General features: G+C 69.6%; 3 protein-coding genes across 4 annotated transcripts; 1 reads left to right on the top strand and 2 right to left on the bottom strand.

Annotated features, from left to right (window-relative positions):
- Positions 1-2,897: 2,897 nt before the first annotated feature.
- On the bottom strand, positions 2,898-5,218 carry KCNJ9 (potassium inwardly rectifying channel subfamily J member 9). Its single transcript, XM_075176325.1, has 2 exons — positions 4,311-5,218; positions 2,898-3,288 (listed from the first exon to the last, which is right to left on the bottom strand). Exons 1-2 carry the CDS (start codon positions 5,203-5,205, stop codon positions 2,969-2,971), a joined length of 1,215 nt encoding a protein of 404 aa, XP_075032426.1. The 5' UTR covers positions 5,206-5,218; the 3' UTR covers positions 2,898-2,968.
- Positions 5,219-8,082: 2,864 nt separating this feature from the next.
- KCNJ10 (potassium inwardly rectifying channel subfamily J member 10) lies at positions 8,083-16,823 on the top strand. 2 transcript variants are annotated; one of them, XM_075176319.1, is made up of 3 exons: positions 8,083-8,156; positions 13,993-14,877; positions 14,989-16,293. In XM_075176319.1, the coding sequence occupies exons 2-3, from the start codon at positions 13,993-13,995 to the stop codon at positions 15,133-15,135; spliced, it is 1,032 nt and encodes a 343-aa protein (XP_075032420.1). In that variant the 5' UTR covers positions 8,083-8,156; the 3' UTR covers positions 15,136-16,293. The 2 variants fall into 2 exon arrangements, with proteins under 2 accessions (XP_075032420.1, XP_075032419.1); XM_075176318.1 differs by having other exon boundaries at positions 13,993-16,823.
- F11R (F11 receptor) lies at positions 16,605-21,794 on the bottom strand. Its single transcript, XM_075176324.1, has 10 exons — positions 21,716-21,794; positions 19,399-19,455; positions 18,980-19,093; positions 18,736-18,879; positions 18,302-18,504; positions 18,120-18,222; positions 17,556-17,660; positions 17,455-17,464; positions 17,210-17,258; positions 16,605-16,937 (listed from the first exon to the last, which is right to left on the bottom strand). Exons 1-10 carry the CDS (start codon positions 21,792-21,794, stop codon positions 16,902-16,904), a joined length of 900 nt encoding a protein of 299 aa, XP_075032425.1. The 3' UTR covers positions 16,605-16,901.
- Between the last annotated feature and the right edge of the window lie 211 nt (positions 21,795-22,005).

The raw sequence follows: 22,005 nt of genomic DNA, 5'->3' as shown, positions 1-22,005 counted from the left end.
CTGTGACCGACTGTGCCCGGGGACCGACTGTTCCCAAAGACCTGCGGCTGTGATGGGGGGTGGCTGTGCCCAGGGACCGGCTGTGCCCAGGGACCAGCTGTGCCCAGGGACCAGCTGTGCCCACGGTGGCTGTGCCCGGGGACATGGTTGTGCCTGGGGACCGACTGTTCCCAAAGACCTGGGGCTGTGCCCGGGGACCGGCTGTGCCCAGGCTGGCTGGGCCCGGGGAGCTGACTGTGCCTACGGCCGACTGTGCCCGGGGACCGACTGTGCCCAGGGACATGGTTGTGCGCGGGAACACGGTTGTGCCCGGGGACCGACTGTGCCCAAAGACCTGGGGCTCTGCCTAAGGACCGGCTGTGCCCGGGGACATGGCTGTGCCAGAGCAGTGCCCGGTGTCAGGTCCTGACACCCCCCACACGCCCCGTACCCCCCCAGGACAACCCTCCATCCCCCCGCCCCTCCCGCCCCCCAGTCCTGCCCCGCAGCCCCAGTGCCCCCAGTCACACTCCAAGGTCCCCTGCCAGTACACCCCTCCCACCCCCTAGGGTCCGGCTTAGTCGCCGTGGCAACCGTCAAGGGCAGCTCAAGGGCATGGGGGGGGCACGGTCGTGGGGCCCACAGCCCCCTGCACCAGTGCCACCAGTCTGCACCAGTGCACCCAGCATCTCCACATCCCAGTCTGCTGCACCAGTTCCCCTCGTCCGGCCTCATGCTGCCAGTGCAGCCCAGTATCCCCAGTCTGTCCCAGTCCCCCCAGTCCAACCCGGCACCCCCAGTGTAGCTCAGTATCCCCAGCCTGGACCAGCCCCCCCAGTCCAGCCCTGCACCCCCAGTGTAACCCAGTATCCCCAGCCTGGACCAGTCCCCCCCACACCATGCCAGTGCCCTGTGTGTCCCAGTACCTCCCAGCCTGCCCCAGTCTATCCCAGTACTGCGTAGTCTGCTTACCTTCCCCAGCACCTCCCAGTCCATCCCAATATGCCCTGGTCTCTCCCACTACTCGCCAGTCTCTCCCCGTCCCTCCCATCTGCCCCACCACCTCCCAGTCTGTCCCAGTGCCCCCCAGTATCCCCAGCACCCCCAGTCTGTCCCAGTCCCCCCAGTGCCCCCAGTCTGTCCTGGTCCCCCCAGTCCATCCCAGTCCCTCCAGTCCATCCCAGTGCCCCCAGTCTGTCCCAGTCCCCCCAGTTTGTCCCAGTCACCCCAGTGCTCCCAGTCCCCCCAGTCCCCCCAGTCGATCCCAGTCCAGCACAGTGCCCCCAGCCTGTCCCACTCAGGGCCGGGCACGCCGAGGCCGGTTGGGAGGGTGTTTACCCAGGCTGTGCCCCCCGCTGTCGCCCCCCGCTGCCCCCCAAGCTGAGCAAACAGATGACGCGGGCGCAGGCGCCACGTGCTGGGCCCCCGCCCCGGCCCCACGGGAGACCCACGCGTCCGGCCCCCCCCCTTCCCCCCCCCGGGGCAGCCCAATCCTCCCAGTTGCCTCAGTTCCCTGCCGGAGGTGGCAGCGGCGGCGCGCGCCCCGGCGGGGAGGGGGGGGCTGGCGCCACGCACACGCGTGTGCCCCTGCCCGTGCGAGGATCGTGCCCCGCCGCCGCCCCCGCCCCGCGCAGCTGCTGCCCGTGGGCGGGAGGAATGTGGCAGCCGGGGGGACACGGGGACACGGGGGGGGGCCGTGTCAACCCCCCCCCCGCCGCTCACGCCAACACGCGTGTGCACACACACCGCCCCCCCCCGGCAGACACGCGTGCGCACACACCAGTGGGGACCCGGGAGTCCTGGGGGGGCCGGGCTGCACCCCGCTGCCGGACGCGGGGGGGCGCAGGGACCCACGCGCCCTGGCTGGGGGGGGGGGAGCTCTTGCCCCCCCCGACCCGCTCCACCCGCGACGTGGGCACACGTCGGCCGCGGGGCGGGGCTGGAGGCGGGGCCTGGGCGGGGCGGTGGGCGGGGCGTCCGGACCACTCAACCCCGGGTCGGCTCCGCCCGCTTCCCCCAGCACCGCCCCCGTCGCTGCTGGGGGGTCCGTGGGGGGGCAGCAGGAGGGGGGCGGGAGGACTCGGTGCCCCCGCCCACCTTAGTGTCCCCATGCCCTTGGTGTCATGGAGGTCTCGGTGGCCCTTGCCCACCCCGGGGGTCCTCGTGCCCTGGGAGACCCCCCTTGCCCACCCCGGGGGTCCTCGTGCCCTTGGAGACCCCCCTGCCCACCCCGGGGGTCCTCATGCCCGCAGTGCTGTGGAGCTCGCGGGGGGGGCACAGGGTGCGCGGTGCCACCCCTCACTGTTCCCTCTGTCCCTCCTGCAGGTCCCTGTGCCCACCCGCGCCCACTCCCAGGACACCCAGACCACATCGTGAGCACCCATGGGGTGGTGGAGATGCTGGAGTGGGGCAGTGCCCCCCACCTTGGCCCTCCAAACCTGCTGGGGGGCACCCATGGGTGCCCGGGGAGGTGCTGCCTCGGTTTCCCCTCTTCATTAAAGCACCCTCATTTGGAGCTTGAGAGTCTTGTAACGAAGCTGCATGACACCCCTGCCCCGGACAGCACCCCATTTGGCCCTAGGTTGTACCCCTCACCCTGGGATTACTGTAGGCCCTACAATAATAACCTGGGAGGGAGTGGAAGGTCAGGGCTAAGACAACACCCCCAGGGGGCAAGAATGCCGGGGGGGGAGGGAGCAATGTGCCCCCCGGGAGTCTGGAGCTCCCCCTTAATCCTCAAGGTGGGGGGCACTAAGCCCTGCCTGGCATCACCTGTGGCAATGGGGTGGGGGGGGCTCTGCCAACCCCTGTTTCACCCCAAATTCCCCCGTGGGGGCACTGGATTAGCACCCCCCGAGCCCAAGTGCACCCCCCAAATTCAGGACCCCGCACCCCAAGACCACCACCATCAGACGGGGGGGGTTTAAGGGGGTTTATTAAAAGAAAGCACGGCGGGGCGCCCAGCACCCCCATGCCCACACGTGGCCCATCACCGCGCCTCAGGGCTGGCCAGGGTGCCATTGCTCTCCTGGGGGGTGCCGGGGTCCCCCTCTCCTGCCGCCGCCGCCGCTTCCTCCAGCGGCTGGTCCAGGCGGCTCGGGATGGACCAGTAGAGGTGGGCATCGCGGCGGGCAGCCGCCACCGCCAGCTGCCGGGCGCTGCAGGCCGGGGTGGGCACCGGCACGGTCTGGTGGAAGCCCCCGTAGTCCACCTCGTAGAAGCCCTCCTCCAGGCTCAGCAGCGGGGTGAAGCGGTGGCCCCACAGCACCTCGTCCGCCAGGTACGAGCTCCGAGCCTGGCACGTCATCCCTGCGCCGGGCAGGCGGTGGGCACCCTGTCCCCAGCCCAGGGCTGGGGTGGGGGCTGGCAGGGTGCCCCTCGGCAATGGGGAGGTGCGAGGGGCACCCTGATCCCGGCTGGGGGGGGCTGCACTGCATCCGCTGCATGGGGTACCCCAATGTCTGCAGCACCCAGTGCATGGAGGACCCCAATTCTGTGCAGCACCCAGCGCACGGGGCACCCTGGTCCTGGCTGGGGGCTCTGTGCCACACCCAGTGAATGAGCACCCCGATATGTGCTGCACCCGCTGCAGGGAGCACCCCAATATGTGAAGCACCCAGTGCATGGAGGATGCCAGTCTGTGCTGCACCTGTTGCATGGGGCACCCCAATATCTGCAGCACCCAACGCATGGGGTCCCCTGGTCCTGGCTGGGGGGGTCTGTACAGCACCCAGTGCGAGGGGCACCCTGATATGTGCAGCACCCATTATGAGGGGCATCCCAGTCCCGGCTGGGGGGTCTGTGCTGCACCCAGTGCATGGGACACCCCCGTGAACAGGGGACAGGCTGGGACATCAGGTGCTGTCATTGGGGTCCCCTCCCCAAGCTCTTTGTGGGGCCAGACCAGGCAAAGGCTTCCCGTGGGGGGGAAGGGGGGACAGAGGAAGGCTCCCCCCCCCAAGTCCTGCGATGGGGTTATTCTGGCTAGGGGGACCCACATCCAGGCTGAGCTTGGGGGTGGATTTGGGGTCACCTCCCAGCCAGGACCAGGCAGGAACACACTGTGGGCCACGGGGGCGAGATGTCCCCATGCAGGTGAGATGCCCCCATGGAGGTATCCCCATGGAGGTGAAGTGTCCCCATGAAGTGTCCCCATGAAGTGTCCCCATGGAAATGAGGTGTCCCCACAGAGATGAGGTATTCCCATGGAGATGAGGTGTCCCCACGGAGGTGTCCCCACGGAGGTGAAGTGTCCCCATGAGGTGTCCCCATGGAGATGATGTGTCCCCAAGCGCATCCCACCCCCCAGCCACCGCCAGCATCCCCGTTACCTGTGGCCTCCACCATCCCCTCGAGGATGACGACGATCTCGAAATCGTCCTTCTCCAGCTGGTGCCGTGAGACGTCCCAGAAGGGGCTGCGCTCGTCGATCTCATGGCTGATGATGAGGGGCGAGACGAGGAAGAGGCGGTCGTCGCCCGTCTCGAAGCCCACACTCAGGTCGGTCTGGTCCAGGGGGATGAACTCGCCCTCCTGCGTCTGCTTGGACTTGATGAGCTTGGCGCGGATGGAGGCCTCCACGATGTGCGAGTCCCGCAGGTCGCCCACGCGAAACATCAGGCAGAGGCGGTCATCCCGCAAGGAGACCACGGCGTGGGAGGAGAAGACCAAGGTCTCGGCTCGTTTGTTGGGCTGGGAGATCTTCACAAACATGCAGCCCACCATGAAGGCGTTGACCATCGAGCCCAGGATGGCCTGGAGCAGCAGGAGCACGATGCCCTCGGGACACTTGTCGGTGATGACGCGGTGGCCATAGCCGATGGTGGTCTCCGTCTCGATGGAGAAGAGGAAGGCGGAGACGAAGCCGTTGAGGTTGTTGACGCAGGGCGTCCAGGCGTGGTCCTCCAGGTGGTCCAGGTCCCCCCGGCAGTAGGCGATGAACCACCAGATGAGGCCGAAGAAGAGCCAGGTGACGGCGTAGGCGAGGATGAAGACGAGGAGGCTGAAGCGCCACTTGAGGTCCACCAGCGTGGTGAAGATGTCGGTGAGGTAGCGGTAGGTCTCCCGCACGTTCCCGTGCTGCACGTTGCACTTGCCGTCCTTCTCCACGTAACGCTGGCGCTTGCGGGTGCCGGCCCCCCGCCGTCGGGGGGGCACCGGGGGGGGCTTCGCCTCCCCGGGGACCCCCTCGGGGACCCCACAAAAGGCGGCGTTGTCCTGCGCCATCGCCCCTCAGAGGCTGTGGGGGAGAAGGGGTTAATGGCGCCGCTCACCTCCTCCAAACTGGGGGGACTGGGAGGGGATGGTGGCACCAGTTGGTGCGTGGGGGGGGCTGCAGGGACGCCTGGGTCCCCCCCCCGGGACCATGGTGGGTGGGTAAACTGAGGCACGGGAGCACCCAGGGGTGCTGAGCCCACACATGTGTGCTTATGCATGCACATGCCTGTGTACACACATGCACATGCCTGCACACAGGTGCTTGCAGATACACACATGTGCACGCACACGTGCATTCACACATACACGCATGCGCCCAGCGCCAGAGCACGCACATCTTGCACACATGCGTGAGCAGGCATGCACACGTGTGCACAAGCCCCCGGGGACACGCACGCACATGCGTTTGCCCTGGCGGGTGCAGGCCACGCATGCACCCCGAGGGGCTCCTTGCATGCTCCCGTGCACCGAGATGGGGTGTGCAACGTCCGGACCGACAGCGGCACACGCGTGCACACGGAGCTGGGCCACATGCACATGTGTGCACGCACGCACGCACACACGTGTGCACACACCGCTGGGCCTTGCACACCCGCACACAGCTCCTCCTTGCACACACACACACACGCGCGTGCACACGCACACCCTCCGCCTGTGCCCCCCCGGCCTGGGGGGCCCTGCGGCACCCAGCTGTGCCCCCCCCCCCCGCCGTGGGGCACCCCACTCCCACCCGGGTTCGTGGGGAGGGACCCCCCAGCCTGGGGGCAGAACAGAGGCGGGGGGGGGCGCATCCTCCGCGGTCTGTGCTGGGGGGCCCCTCTGCGCAGGCCGGGCCCCGCGTGGCCCCCGCACCCCCCCACCCGCGGAGAAGTGGGGGGTCCCCGGTGCCAGCCCCGTGCGCTGCGGGGGTGGGGGTGCAGGGGGCGATGGGGCTCGGGCGGGCAGCAGACCTCCCCCCCGGGCTCTGTCCCCCCCCCCCCGGCCCCGCACTCACCGCTCGCCCCGCGGCCGCCGCTCCCGCCGGGCCGCGCAGCCCCGGTGCGCTGCGCGCATGGCGCAGGGCGAGCGCAACGCCCGGCCGCACCGGATCGCTCCCGCCCGGTCCCGGCTCGGTTCCGGTCCCGGTGCAGCCCCCCTACCCCCCCCGCCGTCCCCGTGGCCGCGTTCCCGCCGTTGCCCGGCAACGACTGCGCCCCGGGAGCTCGCAGCTAAAAATACCGACCAGCGCCCGCCCCCGCCGGCCCCGCCCGCCCCCGCACCCCCACGCGTGACCCCCCGCCCCGGGCGGGCGGGGCCGGCGGGGGCCCGGGAGGCGGCGGTGCGGTGCACACGCGTGGGAAAGCAGGCGGGGGGGTTACGCACACGCGCGTGCGGGGGCGCGGTGGGGGGGGGTAGGTGCGCACACCTGGGCCACGGGCACTGCGGGCTGGGTACGTGGGACAGTACGGGGGGGACACGCGCGTGACGTGAGGCACAGCGGGGGGGGGTGCACACGCGTGTGACACTGAGCACGGCGGGGGGGTGCGCACGGGGTCCCGCCCTCCCTACTAGCCCAGAGCCCTGCTCACTAGCCCAGGGTTCCCCATCACTAGCCCAGAGACACACGCCCCCCCCACTAGCTCAGGGCTCCCTCTCACTAGCCAGCCCCCCCCACCTCTAGCCCCCCCATCATTAGCCCAAGGGTCCCCATCGTTAGCCCAGGTCCCCCCTTCACTAGCCCAGCCCCCCCCCCCCAGCCCAGTGTTTCCCATCACTAGCCCAGAGCGCCCCACCCCACTAGTTCGGGGATCCCTCTCACTAGTGCAGGGGTCCCCATCGTTATCCCAGGCCCCCCCATCACTAGCCCAGGCCCCTCCTCACTAGCCTAGGACCCCCATCACTAGCCCAGGACCCCTCATCACCAGACGGGACCTCCCAGCCCTGGCCAGGACCCCCATCACTAGCCAGGGCTCTGTGGTCACTAGCCACCCCCCGTCGGTGGCCAGGCCCTCCCCCGGTGCCTGAGGCCGCCTCCGGGAGCCCCCGCGCAACCCCGGCCCCCCCGGCCCCCCCGGGCGGACAAAGGCGCTTTGTGGAACCGGCCCCGGCCCGGGAACAGCGGGGCCTTGTGTGGGGCGGCCGCGGCGCCGCGCCCCACGCTCCCACGGACCCACGCTCCCACGGCTCCGCGTCCCACGCTCCCACGCCCGCTGGACCCAGGGCTCCGCACGCCACGGTCCCACACCCCACGGCCCCACGCTCCCAAGGACCCCGGACCCACGGCTCCGCACCCCACGCTCCCACGGTCCCCGGACCCACGGCTCCACGCCCCGCGGTCCACAGCCCGACGGCTCCACACCCCGCGCCCTCCCTCGCTGCTCCCCCTAAGTGGCAACACCGGGGCTGGCGTTGCCCCCCCGGGGGGTGCTGGGGGGGGTGATTCTGCGTGTGCGTGTCTGTGCACACGGGTGACACCAGCCCGGCTCCGGCGGGTCCCCTTGTCACCCCACGCTCACACGCACAAGGATGCTCGGGGGGGGGTCGGGGTCCGGAGGGGGATCCCCGGGGACCACCCGGGTGGGTGCTGCTGTGGCCGGGGGGGCTCTGCCCGGTGCCGGTACTGGAGCCGGGGGACCCCGCCCGGACCCTCCCGGTGCCGGTGCCGGTGGCTGCGGGCGGGGTCCCCTCGCCCCCCCCCGTGGCCGGTAACGTGACCCGGTGCGGGCCGGCTCGTTTTCCACCCCATTAACCCCCGTCCCGCCCCCGGCGGCTCCTCCCCGCCCCGGGCCCCCTCCCCGGCCCCGCCAATCGGTGCCAGCCGGGCCCGGCGAGGCGGCCCGGGCCGGGGGGGGGCCGGCGGGGGGGCCCGGCCCGTCCCGCCGCCGCCGGCCCCGCCGAGCCATAAAGCCCATGGGGAGCCGGCGGCGGCCGGGCTGAGCGAGGCCGGGACCCCGGGCGCCCTGGGGCCCTCCCCGAGCAAGGTAAGGGCGGCCGGGGGGGGCCGGGGGTCCCCGTCCCCTCCGGGGCGCCCCGAGGGCTGCGGGCACCTGGCAGCGCCGCCGAACCGGCATCGGTCCCTGGGTCCCCGCAGCCCCGTGGCCCCCGGGACCGGGACCCCGTAACCCCACGTCCCCGGAGCCCCGTGTCCCTGCGTCCCTATAGAACTACGTCCCTGTGTGCCCCACGTCCCCCGGAGCCCCATGTCCTTGTGTCCCCTATAGCACTGCATCTCTCCGTCCCCACCTCCCCACATCCCTGTGTCCCATGACCCCATAACCTCATGTCCCTGTGTCCCATGTCCCCGTAGCCCCACATCCCCGTGGCCCCATACACCCCCAAATCCCCGTGTCCCTGTATCCTCACATCCCTGTATCCCCATGTCCCCCATCCCCAAGTCCCTGTGTCCCCATCTCCCCCTGTACCCCACCTCCCCCTGTCACTGTATCCCCATGTCCCCATTCTGCACATTCCCAAGTCCCCGTATCCCCCTGCCCCTGTAGCCCGTGTTCCCGTATCCCCAAATCCCCATGTCCCCGCTCCCCGTGCGTGTCCCCCTTCTCTCCCCAGCCAGGGGGACCTGGAGGGACAGAGGATGGAGGGGCACAGCAGCCCCCAGCCGTGCCCACCCTGCTCCCCGCCCCGGGCATCTCCAGGGCCACCCGTCCCCGAGCCCCGAGATGTCCCCACAGCCCCCAGGGAATGAGGCCTGAGGCGCCGGGGATGGCCCCTTCCCCACCCCAAGAGGTGACCCCCAAATAGGGACCCCCCAGGGCACCTTGCTCTTCCTGGGTCCCCCCACTGGTGTAACGATGCCAGGTGGTCTCAGCCTGGCGCGGGGGGAGGTTAATCCCCCCCACGCCCCTGTGGACTCGGGTCTCCGGGGACGGGGCGTTTCAAGGGCATTCGGGTGGAGGGGGCTGGAGCGTCCCCGTCCCCCCCCAGGTCCCCATGGTGGGCAAGTGGGGACCCGCCGGGCTGGGCTACGGGTTAACCAGGCTGTGGGTTAACTGGGTTGCGGGTTAACTGGACTGCAGGTGAACCAGGCTGCGGGTTAACCGGGCTGTGGGTTAGTCACACTGGATTAGCTGGGCTGCGGATTAGCAGGGCCACAGATTAGCCACGCTGGATTAGCTGGGCTGTGGGTTAGTCACGCTGGATTAGCTGGGATGTGGATTAGTGGGACCACAGATTAGCCACGCTGGATTAGCTGGGCTGTGGGTTAGCCACGTTGGATTAGCCGCACTGGTATAGCTGGGCTGTGGGATACCCAAGGTGTGGGTTACCCGGGCTGTGGGTTACCCAAGGTGTGGGATACCCAAGGTGTGGGTTACCCGGGCTGTGGGTTACCCGGGCTGTGGGTTACCCAAGGTGTGGGTTACCCGGGCTGTGGGTTACCCGGGCTGTGGGTTACCCAGGCTGTGGGTTACCCGGGCTGTGGGTTACCCGGGCTGTGGGTTACCCAGGCTGTGGGTTACCCAAGGTGTGGGTTACCCGGGCTGTGGGTTACCCAAGGTGTGGGTTACCCGGGCTGTGGGTTACCCGGGCTGTGGGTTGTCCCTGCTGTGAGTTACCCAGGTTGTGGGTTACCCAGGGTGCAGGTTATCCCAGCTGCGGCGTGATCTGCCGGTGGATTAACCCAGCTGTGGGTTGACTGGGCTGCAGGATAACCAGGCTGGGGGTTACCCCTGGTGTGGGTTAACTAACAGGGCTCTGGGAGAGCCAGGCGGGGGTTTAACCGGGCTGGGGGTTAATGGGGTTAATGGGGCCGGTTGGAGGGGGCTGCGGTTACCGGTGCTGGTGCCGTGGATGGCTTCTCCGATGGCTACGGAGGGCTGAGCCGCGCCGGCGCCGGCCGTCCCCGGGGAGCGAGGTGGCCGTGGGGACGCCCCGCTGCCAGCCCCAGCCACCCTTGTCCGCCCCATCGGTGGCACCGGCACCGCGGGGGCCCCGTGGGAGCCCCGTGCCTGTGGACCCGCTGGATGCACTGCGGGGGCAGCTCGAAAAAGGGCCAGAACGGGCTTTTTTCGCCCCGATCTGTGGCCTCTGCCGATGGCTGACACGGGTTGGGCAGCACCGGGGGGAAAAACCCAAAAATCACCATTTTGGGGTCCCCCCGGTGCTGCAGGAGAGGATGGGGGTCCCCATCGCCCCCATGGCTGGGGCGGGGGCTGCGGCTCCTGCCCCCCCATGGCGTTTCCCAGGTGCGGGCGGCAGCGTGAAGGGTGCGGGGACGTTCCTCCCCCGGGGGCCCCCTCACTCCCCCCAAATTCGGGCCCAGGCTGGTCTGGCCTCAATAGGGGGGTGCAGGGGAGGATGGGGAGGGTCCGCAGGACGAGGAGGGGGTGGCGGGGGGGACCCAGGCGTCCGGGGCTCAGTGGCTGCCGGCGCAGGGGGGTGGGTGGCAGGGGGCCGCGGGGCCCCCCGGGACCCCCGCCGGGGGCCGTGCTGGCGGCGGGGCGCGCGGGGCCCTGCATGCTAACGAAGGGCTTCGTCAAAGCGCCTTTGTGCCCCGCCAGCTCCATTGAGGCCTCTCCTCCGGGGCGCACAATGGCCCCACTGTCCCCATCCCCCCCCCCCGCTAGGCCCGCACGGCCGCCCCACACCCCCAGCCCCACGGGACCTGCCCCACGCCACGGCCCCCCGCTGCCCCAACCCTGCCGTGGGGATGGGGTCCCATCTCCCCCATTCCCAGTTGCCACCAGTACCGTGGAGCCCGGCGCCCCAGTTTCGGAATGGGGGGGATGCCGCTGGCGGGGAGCCCGGCCACGGCTGGCACCGTGCGGGCATGGGAACGGTGCCCGGGCTGGTGGTGCCAGCGGGACGCGGCGAGGGGGGACATGTCCCCGAGTCCCCCCCATCCCACACTGGACCCCCCAGACGGGGCTGGACCGCTGCGTTCACCCCCAGCGTCGAGCATCCCTGGGGGGAAGCCGAGGCACGGGGGCGAGGGGGGTTAATGGGTAACCGGCCCGGCCGTGGCGGCAGCGGCTCTGCCCGCGGGCACCGTCCCCGCGCCGGGAACAAGCTCCAGCTTGTCACAACACGTGTCCAGGCGCGGGAGCCTGGCCGGGGGGCACGGGGGCACACGGCCCCTGACGGGGGCTTTATGGGATGCAGTGACCCCAAAAATGAAGGGGGGGCAGAGACCGCAAAGAGGGGTGTGGGGACCCCGCAGAAGGGGTGCAGGGGACCCTGGGGTGTGCAGAGACCCCCCCAAACCAGGGTGTGGTGACCCCAAAGAGCAGTGGGGGAGACCCTGGAAGGTGAAGAGACCCCCAAATTGGGGTGCAGGGACCCTGCAGGGGTGGAAGACCCCCAAAGAGGGGTGCAGGGATCCCAACAGGGTGCAGGGACCCCAAAGAGGAGGGCAAAGGGAGCCCAGAGGAGCAGAAGGACTTTGGGGGGTGCAGGGACCCCGAGGGGCTGCAGGGACAGCTGTGTCCCCCTGGGGACATGGCTGGGGATGTGCCGGTGCCTGTCGCTGCCCGGCGTGGGCAGAGCTCTGGGGACGTGGTGGCTTTGGGGACACCGGTGGCTTTGGGGACGTGGTGGGTCTGGGGACACCCAGTGGCTCTGGGGACGTGGTGGCTCTGGGGACACCGGTGGCTTTGGGGACTTTGTGGGTCTGGGGACACCCAGTGGCTCTGGGGACGTGGTGGCTCCGGGGACACCGGTGGCTTTGGGGACTTGGTGGGTCTGGGGACACCCAGTGGCTCTGGGGACGTGGTGGCTCCAGGGTTGCGCGGTGCCTCTGGGGACATGTGGTGGCTCTGGGGACCCTCAGCAGCTCCAGGACACAGGGTGACTCTGGGGACATGGTGGCTCTGGGGACATGTGGTGGCTCTGGGGACCCCCAGCAGCTCAGCTGGGATGGGGCAGGTCCGTGTCCCCAGCGTTCCCAGTGCCACCGTCCCCTCCACAGGGCCTTTCGCCGGGAGGGGAGGTGGCGCAGCCGGGACGGTGGCAGTGCCACCCGCGTCACCTGGCTTTGGCTCCAAGGAGACCCCCCATGGTGCCACCGCGTCCCCGGTGTCCCCGGCGTGCTGCCCTGCCGCATCCGTGGCGGAAACCGCGGCGGGGCCAAACGCTGGCGTGGGCTGAAAGGCCCTTTCTGTGCCGGCGGCGGTGGCCGGGGCTGGCAGGGGACGGGGACGGGGACAGGGACGGAAATGTGCCTGGCGCTGCCACCAGCCGTTTGTCCCTGTCACCTCCCATTCATCCCCCTTCCTCTTCCTCCTGCCGGGCCAGGACGCCTGGGTCCCCTCCGCGGGCCGGGGGGGCTGGGGGGAGCTGCCAGGGGACAGAGGGGACAGGGATGAGGGATGGGGGACGGACACACAGACGGGTGGGTGGGTGAGTGCGGAAATGGACGGACGGACGGACAAGTGTATGGATGCGCCTATACAGGGATGGATGGATGGACGGACGGGTGAGAGCTCGCGTGGATGGGAGGATGGGCCGAGGGATGGCTGGACAGACGGACGCATACAGGGATGGACAGACGGGGCGTGGATCCGTGCATACGTGGTTGGACGGATGGATGATGATGATGATGGATGGATGGAGGGGTCGATGGATGACAGACGGACGGCTGGCTGGGGAGGAGTGATGGGCGGGCGGGTGGATCGAGTCTGGAGGGACGGACAGACGGACCGCGGGTGGATGAGCAGAGGAACGGAGGGATGACGGATGCACGGCCAGGCAGGAGGACGGACGGAAGGAGGGTGGGTGGATAGGAGAGGGACAGACGTCGGACGGCTGGCTGAAGGCTGGGTGGACGAAGGCTACAGGAGGGGCGGGAGCGACAGCGGCCCCCGTCACCGAGGTGCCACATCAGGTCTCCATGGCCGGGCCAGGGTCCCCTAGGTGCCCCGTGTCCCCACGCTGCCTGGGGACAGCGCGGGGGGCTCTGCGTGAGCCGCCCCCCGCCCCTCTGACATGAGGCGAATTCCCCCGGCCTCAGCCCCTGCCTGCTGCCGTGGGAGGGAGCACAGCCGGTGCCCGCCCCATAGCTCCCACCCACCCATGCCCCAGTGCACCCCCACATCTATCCCTGTCCCCCACACCCTTCCTCTCCATCTACCACCCACTCAGCTCCATCCCATCCGCCCGGTGAACACCAGACTCCGTCCTCGCCCCCCGTCCATCTTCTCTGTCCCTCCACCCATCCCTCAGGTCCGGCCATTCCTTTGTTCATCCACCCACCCACTCACCCACCCACCCATCCTCTTACCACACCCCATACATCCACCTATCCATCCATCCTCTCCCTCCTCTCCATCCCTCCCTCCTCTATCCATCCTCTCCATCCATCTTCCCACCTATCCCTCCTCTCCATCCATCCACCATCCATCCTCTCCATCCCTCCCTCCTCCATCCATCCTCTCCATCCCTCTTCTCCCTCCCTCCCTCCTCTCTCTTCTCCGTCCACCTTCTCCACCCACGGACTCAACATCCCCCACCCACCCACCCTCCCTCTCCTCCATCTCTCCATCCATCCCTCCCTCCTCTATCCATCCTCTCCATCCATCTTCCCACCTATCCCTCCTCTCCATCCATCCACCATCCGTCCTCTCCATCCCTCCCTCTTCTCTCTCTTCTCCGTCCCCCTTCTCCACCCACGGACTCAACATCCCCCACCCACCCTCCCTCCCTCTTCTCCATCCCTCCCTCCCTCCCTCCCTCCACCCTCTCCGTCCCTCCATCCATCTTCCCCAGCCACCCTCCCTCCCCTCCCTGTCCCCAGCACTCCCCACACCCCCAGCGCCCCCCTCTCCCAGGCAGCACCTCCTCACCTCCCCCCCATCACCCCTCCAGATGACGTCGGCCACCAAGGTGTACTACAGCCAGACCACGCAGACCGACAGCCGCCCGCTCATCGGCTCGGGGCTGCGCCGGCGCCGGGTGATGACCAAGGACGGCCGCAGCAACGTGCGGATGGAGCACATCGCCGACAAGCGCTTCCTGTACCTCAAGGACCTGTGGACCACCTTCATCGACATGCAGTGGCGGTACAAGCTGGTCCTCTTCTCCGCCACCTTCGCCGGCACCTGGTTCGCCTTCGGCGTCATCTGGTACCTGGTGGCCGTGGTCCACGGGGACCTGCTGGAGTTCGACCCGCCGGCCAACCACACGCCGTGCGTCATGCAGGTGCACACCCTCACCGGCGCCTTCCTCTTCTCCCTGGAGTCCCAGACCACCATCGGCTACGGCTTCCGCTACATCAGCGAGGAGTGTCCCCTCGCCATCGTCCTGCTCATCACCCAGCTGGTCCTCACCACCATCATGGAGATCTTCATCACCGGTACCTTCCTGGCCAAGATCGCCCGGCCCAAGAAACGCGCCGAGACCATCAAGTTCAGCCAAAACGCGGTGGTGGCCCAACACAACGGCAAGACCTGCCTGATGATCCGCGTGGCCAACATGCGCAAGAGCCTCCTCATCGGCTGCCAGGTGACGGGCAAGCTCCTCCAGACCCACCTCACCAAGGAGGGCGAGAGCGTCCGCCTCAACCAGGTCAACGTGGACTTCCAGGTGGACACCTCCTCCGACAGCCCCTTCCTCATCCTGCCCCTCACCTTCTACCACGTGGTGGACGACGCCAGCCCCTTCCGGGACGTGGCCCTGCGGACGGGCGAGGGCGACTTCGAGCTGGTGGTCATCCTCAGCGGCACCGTGGAGTCCACCAGCGCCACGTGCCAGGTGCGCACCTCCTACCTGCCCGAGGAGATCCTCTGGGGCTACGAGTTCACCCCGGCCATCTCCCTCTCGGCCAGCGGCAAGTACGTGGCCGACTTCAGCCTCTTCGACCAGGTGGTGAAGGTGACGGCGCCCTGCTGCCTCCACGAGACCGTCCGGTTCGGGGACCCCGAGAAGGTGAAGCTGGAGGAGTCCTTGCGGGAGGCGGCGGAGCGGGAGCGGGAGGGAGCACCCCTGAGCGTCCGCATCAGCAACGTCTGAGTGCCCGCCACGATGCCGCCGACGCCACCGGAGGTGCCACCAGCGCCTGGAGGTGCCACCAGCCCCCGGAGATGCCACCAGCCCCCGGAGGTGGCACCGGCTCTTTCCCCTGTCCCGTCCTCCTGGGCCATTCTCCTTGCGGCACGGGGCAGCTCCCTCGGGGACCCCTGTGGGTGCCGCCGGGGGGGCTGTCCCCCCACCCCATCCCAGCCCACCGGGGGACAGAGCTGTCCTTGTCCCCCCTCACCTAATGCTCTGCTAACACCAGCCAGAGCCCCCCGGCCCCACCGCAGGACACAATCCTGCTGAGAGACGCTGTCCTGGGGGGGGCATGGCCACTGGCCACCTCCAGCCCCCGGGGACGGACACGGCCACCTCCAGCCCCCGGGGACAGCCGGGGACACCGCTTCTTGCCAGCCGGGAGCCGTCGCGCTGCCCGATCCCGCCCCGGGGAGCTGGGGCTGAGACCCGAGCCGCTCGCTGCACATGTGGGCTGGGGAGCAGGAGGCTCCGACCTCGTGGGACCTCTCCCCTTGCTCACGGGACCCCCCATCCCTGGGAAGGCTCAGGTCAGGGGGTGCAGACCCCCTCCCCAGCCCATCTCCCCCCTGCACCCCCTTCGCCCTCCCCACAGCACCCAAACCACCGGGGGCAATGGGGGCACCCCCGTGTCCGGAGTCATCGCACACTCAACAAGGGAAACTGAGGCAGGAGAAGCCCCCGAGCCCCCCTGTCCTCCACCACCACCCCCAGAGCCGGGCCCTCCTCCCTGCGCTGACCCCCCCACTCCGGGCTGGGGGGGGGGGACACACCGGGACGTCACCGATAATCGGACACGGCTGCGGCGCCGCGTCCCCCCGGGTCGGGTGCCCCCCGGCCCCGCTCGAGCCCGTCACTGCTGCTAACGTAGAGCTCTGCTATTAACGCGTGGCCCCGGCTGCCCCCCCTCGCTGCGCTGAGGCCAGGTGATACATATACATACATATATATATATATAGTGCCACTAATCTATGTATATAAAACGGGGAAGGAAGGTGCCCCCGCAAAGACTGGCTCGCTGAAGCCCCGCTGCCGCCGGGGCACCCCGGGGCCTCGTCCCTGATTTGGGGGGAGAAAAGGCGAAGCAGTTACTAAATAAAGGTTACGTTGATGGTGGGGAAGGGCTCTGCCGCCTGCGCCGGGGGGGGCCCTGTGTGTCACCCTGGCGTCCCAATGTCCCCAGCGTCCCCCTCAGCCCCCAAAAGCAGCGGGAGGGGGGGGCAGAGCCATCCCCGACCTGTCCCCCCCCGGAAAGGGCACCAGGCGCTGGGTACAAGGACACAGGTTTATTTATTTCCAGCAGCGGCCACCTGCAGCCGTCACCCACACGGGCTCAGTCCGGCCCTCCCAGTACGGGGGGGCAACTGGGACCAGTGGGCGGCTGGGAGTGGCGCTGGGGGAGATGCGCTCCCACCCCCAGGACAGCCGGGGGGATGTGGGGTCACATCAGCCCCCACCGCAGACCCGGCCCCTCCGAGGACACGGCCGAGAAACCCCCCGGGGACGCGGTGACGTCCCCAAAGGGCAGCAGTCCCTGCGCGGGGGCACGGCCAGGACCCGGGTCCTGCTGGGGAGGGGACAAGGAGGGGGACAGGAGACCTGCCCCCCAAAAACTTCTGACGTGACTGCAAAGGCAGCGGGTGATACTTAAAAAAATAATAGTTAAAATCACGGCGTAGCTACAGTAATTCGGAAACATGTACAAGAGTTGCTGGCGCGGAGGAGCTTCACACCAGGAAGGAGGACGTCTGCTTGAACTCTCCCTGCGGGGACAAGGGGGACGTTAATGGCGGCGGGTGACGGGGAAGCGGGTGGGACGAGGGCCGCGGGCTGGCTTTGCCGCTGTCCCCAGGGAGAGCAGGCCACGGTCCCCGAGGAGCCCGGCAGGGACACGCGATGGCACCGGCGAGCCCAGGGGGGCACCGGGGTCCCCGCTCACCGCCTTTGGGCGCCCCCGGGGAAGGTGCCCACCCCGCCGGGAGGCGGCGCAGCCGTGCGGCGCCGTCAGCACCCGCCCGTCCCCGCCCGTACTCACCTCGCTGCGGTGCGAGGGCTGGCTGTAAATCACCTTCTTGCTGGCAGTGCTGCAGAAAGCGAGGGCGTTAGGAGAGGTCACGCTGCCCAGAGTCCCCCTTGTCCCCACCCTCAGCACCCGCTGACACCCGAGGCGCCTTCCCAGCCCGTGGGCAGGGGCTGGGGGAGGAAGAGACCACCCGTCCCCGCTGGCGGAGGAAGAGGAGGCAGCCGGGAGGGAGGCAGCAGCGTTACGGCTTCACTTACTCTTTTCTCTCTGAAATAAAAGAAACAGAACAGGGGGTTTGGGGGGGCAGGGGGGCACCGGGGCGAGCGGGTCCCGGGGCGGCCGGCGCGGTACTCACTGCTGAAGAAGCCCCGGCTGTAGGCAAACCAGATGCCGAAGGCCACGAGCGCCAGCACCATCAGCAGCACCACGACCGCGGCCACGATGCCGCCCACGTTGACCTCGCCTGGAAAGAGAGGGGCCGGGACGTCAGAGGGCGGCTGGATCCCGGCACGGAAGCCCTCAGCTCGGCACCCATGGGATCCCGCAGAAATCCCGGTGCGAGAGAGGCCGGAGGGGGCCCCCGGTCCACACCCAGCTCCAGGGGGGACCGGCATCGAAGCTGGATCCAGTTCAGAGCTGGACGGGGCTGCCCAGTCGAGTTTTACGCATCCCCCAGGGCAGCTTTCCCCCGTCCCCTCCACAGCACCACGCCAAGCTGTGTTTCAGCCCAGGCTGCTGGAGGCCGTACGGCAGGGTCATTAACATCAAAGCTAATTAATGTCTTTGAACCTAGAAGGGCAAAAGGGTGACGGCATCCCCCAAAACATGACCTGTGCCGGACACAGCCCGGGCAGAGCCTGGAAAAGCCCCACGCCGGGTGGGGGGGGCACACGTGGCACCGGCCTCTGCTGCCATTCCTTACTGGCTTCCATGCGGACAACGTCCGATTTCTGGGGGGAGCCCACGTTGTTCATCGCCTCGCAGAAGTAGTCGCCGGTGTCGAAGCCGCTCAGGGGCTCGAAGATCTAGGTGGGAGCAGAGAGATGAGAGCAGGGCAGGGGAAGCCTGGGGGGTCCCCAAGTTTGGGCACCCCACGGTGCTCACCAGCTCCCCCGTGGCGGGGTCCAGGGTGTAGGAGGAGTTTCTGAAGGTCGGGCTGGTTTTGGGGTCGGCGGGCATCAGCATGCTGTCCTTGTACCAGCGGAAGGAGGGGGGCGGCGAGCCGTCCGTCTCGGTGCACCGCAGCACGGCCTTGCTGCCGATGGTGGCCGAGGTGGGGACGTGGGCCACCGGCTTGGAGGGAGGCACTGCGGGAGAGCGCGGCGTCGGGGCTGGCTCGGCTCCGCACGGCTCACGCCGGGGGGGACAGCGTGCTCGAAGGGCACGGGACGGGGGTGCCGGCGTCCTTCCCCCCGCCGGCTGTCCCCACGCAAGGGTGGGGACAAGGATGAGCTCAGCCAGGGGGACAAGAAGGAGATGCTGGGACAGCAAAGCCACGCAAGAGACGAGCGGGGAGGGGGGCTCGGGGGCGGCCGCACCTTGGACGATGAGGTTCACCTCCGACTTGGCGATGTGGTTGCCGTCCCCCACCACCTCGCAGATGTACTTCCCCGTGTCCGCCCGCGTCACCGTGCTGAAGTGGATGGTGGTGGGCGAGAACTGGACCCGGTTCTTGTACGGCTCTGCCGAGAGAGAGGAGACGGGGCTGGGAACCCGCTCCGACGGACGGACAGACGGACCGCGCGGTGGGATGTCCGAGGCGGGGGGTCCCTGGGGAGGTACCTGTCAGCTCTCCCCCGTAGTAGAAGAGGACGAGCGAGGAGCCCTTCTGGAACTTCCACTCGATGCGGGGGTTGTTCCAGCTGGACCGATACGCCGAGCAGGGGATGTCGGCGGCTGCCAGGGGGAGAGCGACGCTACGGGCGTGTGCCGCCACACCGGAGCGGCACCGCGCTCGCGTCCCGCGGGAGGTGGCAATCCAAACCAGGAACCCCCGAACCCTCCCCGGTCCAGCCCCACACGGGAAATCCACCCTCGGCCTCGGGCACTGCGTCCTCCGGGGGTCCGGGGACCTCGGGGCGAACCCCGTTTGCAGCACCGGAGGTGCCGGGGGATGCGGCTGGGCCGTGCCCCCCTGGGATAAGGGGGTGGGGGGGACCGTCGGTCAGCCGGGGGTGCTGGGGCCGGAGCCGGGCACTCACGCTTGTTTTCAGGCACTTCTTTGGTCTCGGAGGTGACCTGGGCTCCCACCAGCGACGCTGCGGGGGGGAAAGGACACGGCTGAGAAATCGGGGGGGGCCGCAGCGATGGGATACGGGGAGCAGGGAAGGCTGCAGCCGGGTCAGAGAGGTCACCGGGAGCCCTGAGGCAGCGGTGACGGTCCCCAGGGCAGGGGTGAGGGCATGTTGTGCTGCGCTGCCCGACGTGTCGCAGCCCTGGGAGCCGGAAAATCTCGTCCTGCCTGCTCTGGGCGCTGCCCGCGCTGTCACGTCACCTCCCACCCTGCCCGGTTTCTGCCTGGTTTCGCAGGAAACTGGCCAGGGCATTTCGCAACTCCCCGCCCTCTGCGCACACACACACACGCACACAGACACCCCCGTATCCCCACACACGTGCGCACACGCCTCGTCACAGCCCGCACACGCGTGTCTCCTGCCCTTCCCCGTGGCCATCGCCGCTGCCAGGCTGCGGTTGGCCACGGCAGTGGCAGCAGGAGCTGGTGCTGTCGGTCCAGAGGGTTGGTCCTGGCTGCCGGCCGTGTCCCTTGCCCTCGAGGCCGCTCGAAGCCGGTGTCTCCCAGGACAGCCACCCCGGCGCACGGTTTTGAGCCCGGGGAAGGCGGCGACACCGGCCGGTGAGTCACGCCGCAGTGGAGGGTGACCAGGAATTGGCATGGCCTCGTCCCCAACCCACCTGCACCTTTGCAGCCTGAACTGCTGCCAAACGAAACCCGGGCGGGTGGCGGCAGAAATGGGTGATTTTGGGGGGAAACGGGGCGTCTGGTGTCCCCAGGCACGGAGTGCTTCCCAACACGGGGCCCGTCACTGCTCCCGAGAGCTGGCGCGGTGGCACGGTGCTGGCCAGGAACACCATCAGACCCCCATCGCGGCCGTGTCTTGAACCATACCACGGCTCAGGGAGGAGGGGAAAAGGATTTGGGGTTTGTTTGGGTGGATTTGGGGCAGAAACAGCAGAAAGGTGACACCCCGCAGGATCATCGGGGGGTGCTCGGGGGGAGCCGGAGCAGGACGGGTCCCCGGGGTGGACGTCCCGGCCAGGCCACAGGCGCTGCCAGCTCCGGGTCCAAATCAGCTGGGATCGGGTTAATCCCAACCCGCTCCGGGATTGTTCCAGCACAATGGAGGGGACGTCACGGCGGGGACAGGAAGGCCACCAGCCCAGCCCGCTCGCCAGTGAGAAACCCCAAAACTTTGGCCTTTGGGAGTGCTGGCGGCGCGGCACCGGCTACTCATTAACCAGGGGCGCGGGGGCACGTCTCGATGCCTGCCGTGGGGTGAGAGGGACAGGGACACCCCCGCCACCGCTGGCGGGGACTCCGCCGGAGCCCGCGGCACGAGGAAAGCCGTCAGCCGTCGGCCGGGATGTTTTGCCACAGCGGGTTTCCGGCCACGGGAAGTGCGGCCGGATCCACAGCCCCTGCTGCCGGCCCCGCCGAGCGCCCCGGCACCCGGACTCCCCCCAAATTACCGGGTGCCGGCGAGAAGGCGATGACGGGCTCGGCGGGAGCGGAGCTGCCGGGACGGGGTCAGCGGCACCAGCAGAGCCCTGGCCCCGGCGTCCGGCCAGGAGCGGGGGCCGGTTCCTGCCCTCCCGGGAGCAGGGCAGTCACAGCCACGGGGACCTCCGGGGGGTCCCGGGGCTGCTGCCCCCTCCCCGGTGGGGCGAAGGTCTCGTGCGCCCACAAAACCAACCATAAACTGTAAATCACGGGGCGGTGGCGGCTCCGGGACCGGGGTGTCCCTGGGGTTTCGGGCACTAACGGGGTTCCCCCAGGGCGGGAGGCAGGCGGACACCGCCGGGTTATTAATAGCCCGTTATCGCGGTGTATGGCGGCACCGAGCTCCCCCGGCATCTCTCCCTCCCCGGTACAAACCGAGCTCCCGTGTGCGCGGACGGTGGATGGCACACGGCCCTAGCACCGGGGGACCCACCGCCCGGTACCGGGCCCCCTCCCGGGCACCCACCGCCGTCCCCAGGCACCAGCCCCGCCCCAGGCGGTAACACCGCGACCCCCCGGTACCGGCACCGCCCGGGCCACCGGGTCACCGACCGCTACCGGCACCGCCCCGGGGGGCCCCCCGCCACCTCTCCGCTTCCGGCACCGCCCCGGCGCCCCCCGAGCGACCCGCTGCCACCCGGTACCGACCCCCTCCGGGCGATCCTCTCCCACCCCCCGGGGATCCACCGCCCCCCTCCGGTACCGGCGGCGCCCGGGGCACCGGCCGGCCCATTGTTCGGGCACCTCGTGGCCGCCCGCCCCCCCCCCCAGGCACTCACCGGCCGCCGCACCGAGCAGCAGCAGCAGCAGGGGCCGGGGCCGGGGCCCGGGGCCGCCCCGCCGCGCCGCTCCCGCCATGGCCGCCGCCGCCGCCGCACTGCGCGCCCCCGCCGCACCAGGTGCGGCCCCGCCCCGCCCCGCCCAGGTGGGCACCGCCCCCCGGGACCGCCCCCCGCGCCCGGGCCAACCCGGCTACGCCCCTCCGCCAGGTGCTGGGGAGCCCCGCCCCTCCTCCGGCTCCATTGGCCGCGCCGCCTGTCTCCTCAAGAAGGGGGCGCGCCCCGCTCCA

This window comes from Calonectris borealis, chromosome 29 (assembly GCF_964195595.1).
Source record: "Calonectris borealis chromosome 29, bCalBor7.hap1.2, whole genome shotgun sequence".
Taxonomy (NCBI): domain Eukaryota; kingdom Metazoa; phylum Chordata; class Aves; order Procellariiformes; family Procellariidae; genus Calonectris; species Calonectris borealis.
The sequence above is the reverse complement of the archived record's forward strand: the minus strand, read 5'-3'. Positions and strand labels throughout refer to the sequence as shown.

Bases quoted from the DNA above. Each gene is read 5' to 3' on its own strand.
- KCNJ10 (XM_075176318.1), top strand. From the start codon at position 13,993: ATGACGTCGGCCACCAAGGTGTACTACAGCCAGACCACGCAGACCGAC.
- KCNJ9 (XM_075176325.1), bottom strand. From the start codon at position 5,205: ATGGCGCAGGACAACGCCGCCTTTTGTGGGGTCCCCGAGGGGGTCCCC. The intron at 3,289-4,310 runs GTAACGGGGATG...TGCCCGGCGCAG, and splicing joins GGGGATGGTGGAGGCCACAG to GGATGACGTGCCAGGCTCGG.
- F11R (XM_075176324.1), bottom strand. From the start codon at position 21,794: ATGGCGGGAGCGGCGCGGCGGGGCGGCCCCGGGCCCCGGCCCCGGCCC. The intron at 17,661-18,119 runs GTAAGGAATGGC...CTCTCTTTCCAG, and splicing joins CGTTGTCCGCATGGAAGCCA to GCGAGGTCAACGTGGGCGGC. The intron at 16,938-17,209 runs GTGAGTACGGGC...TTGTCCCCGCAG, and splicing joins AGCCCTCGCACCGCAGCGAG to GGAGAGTTCAAGCAGACGTC.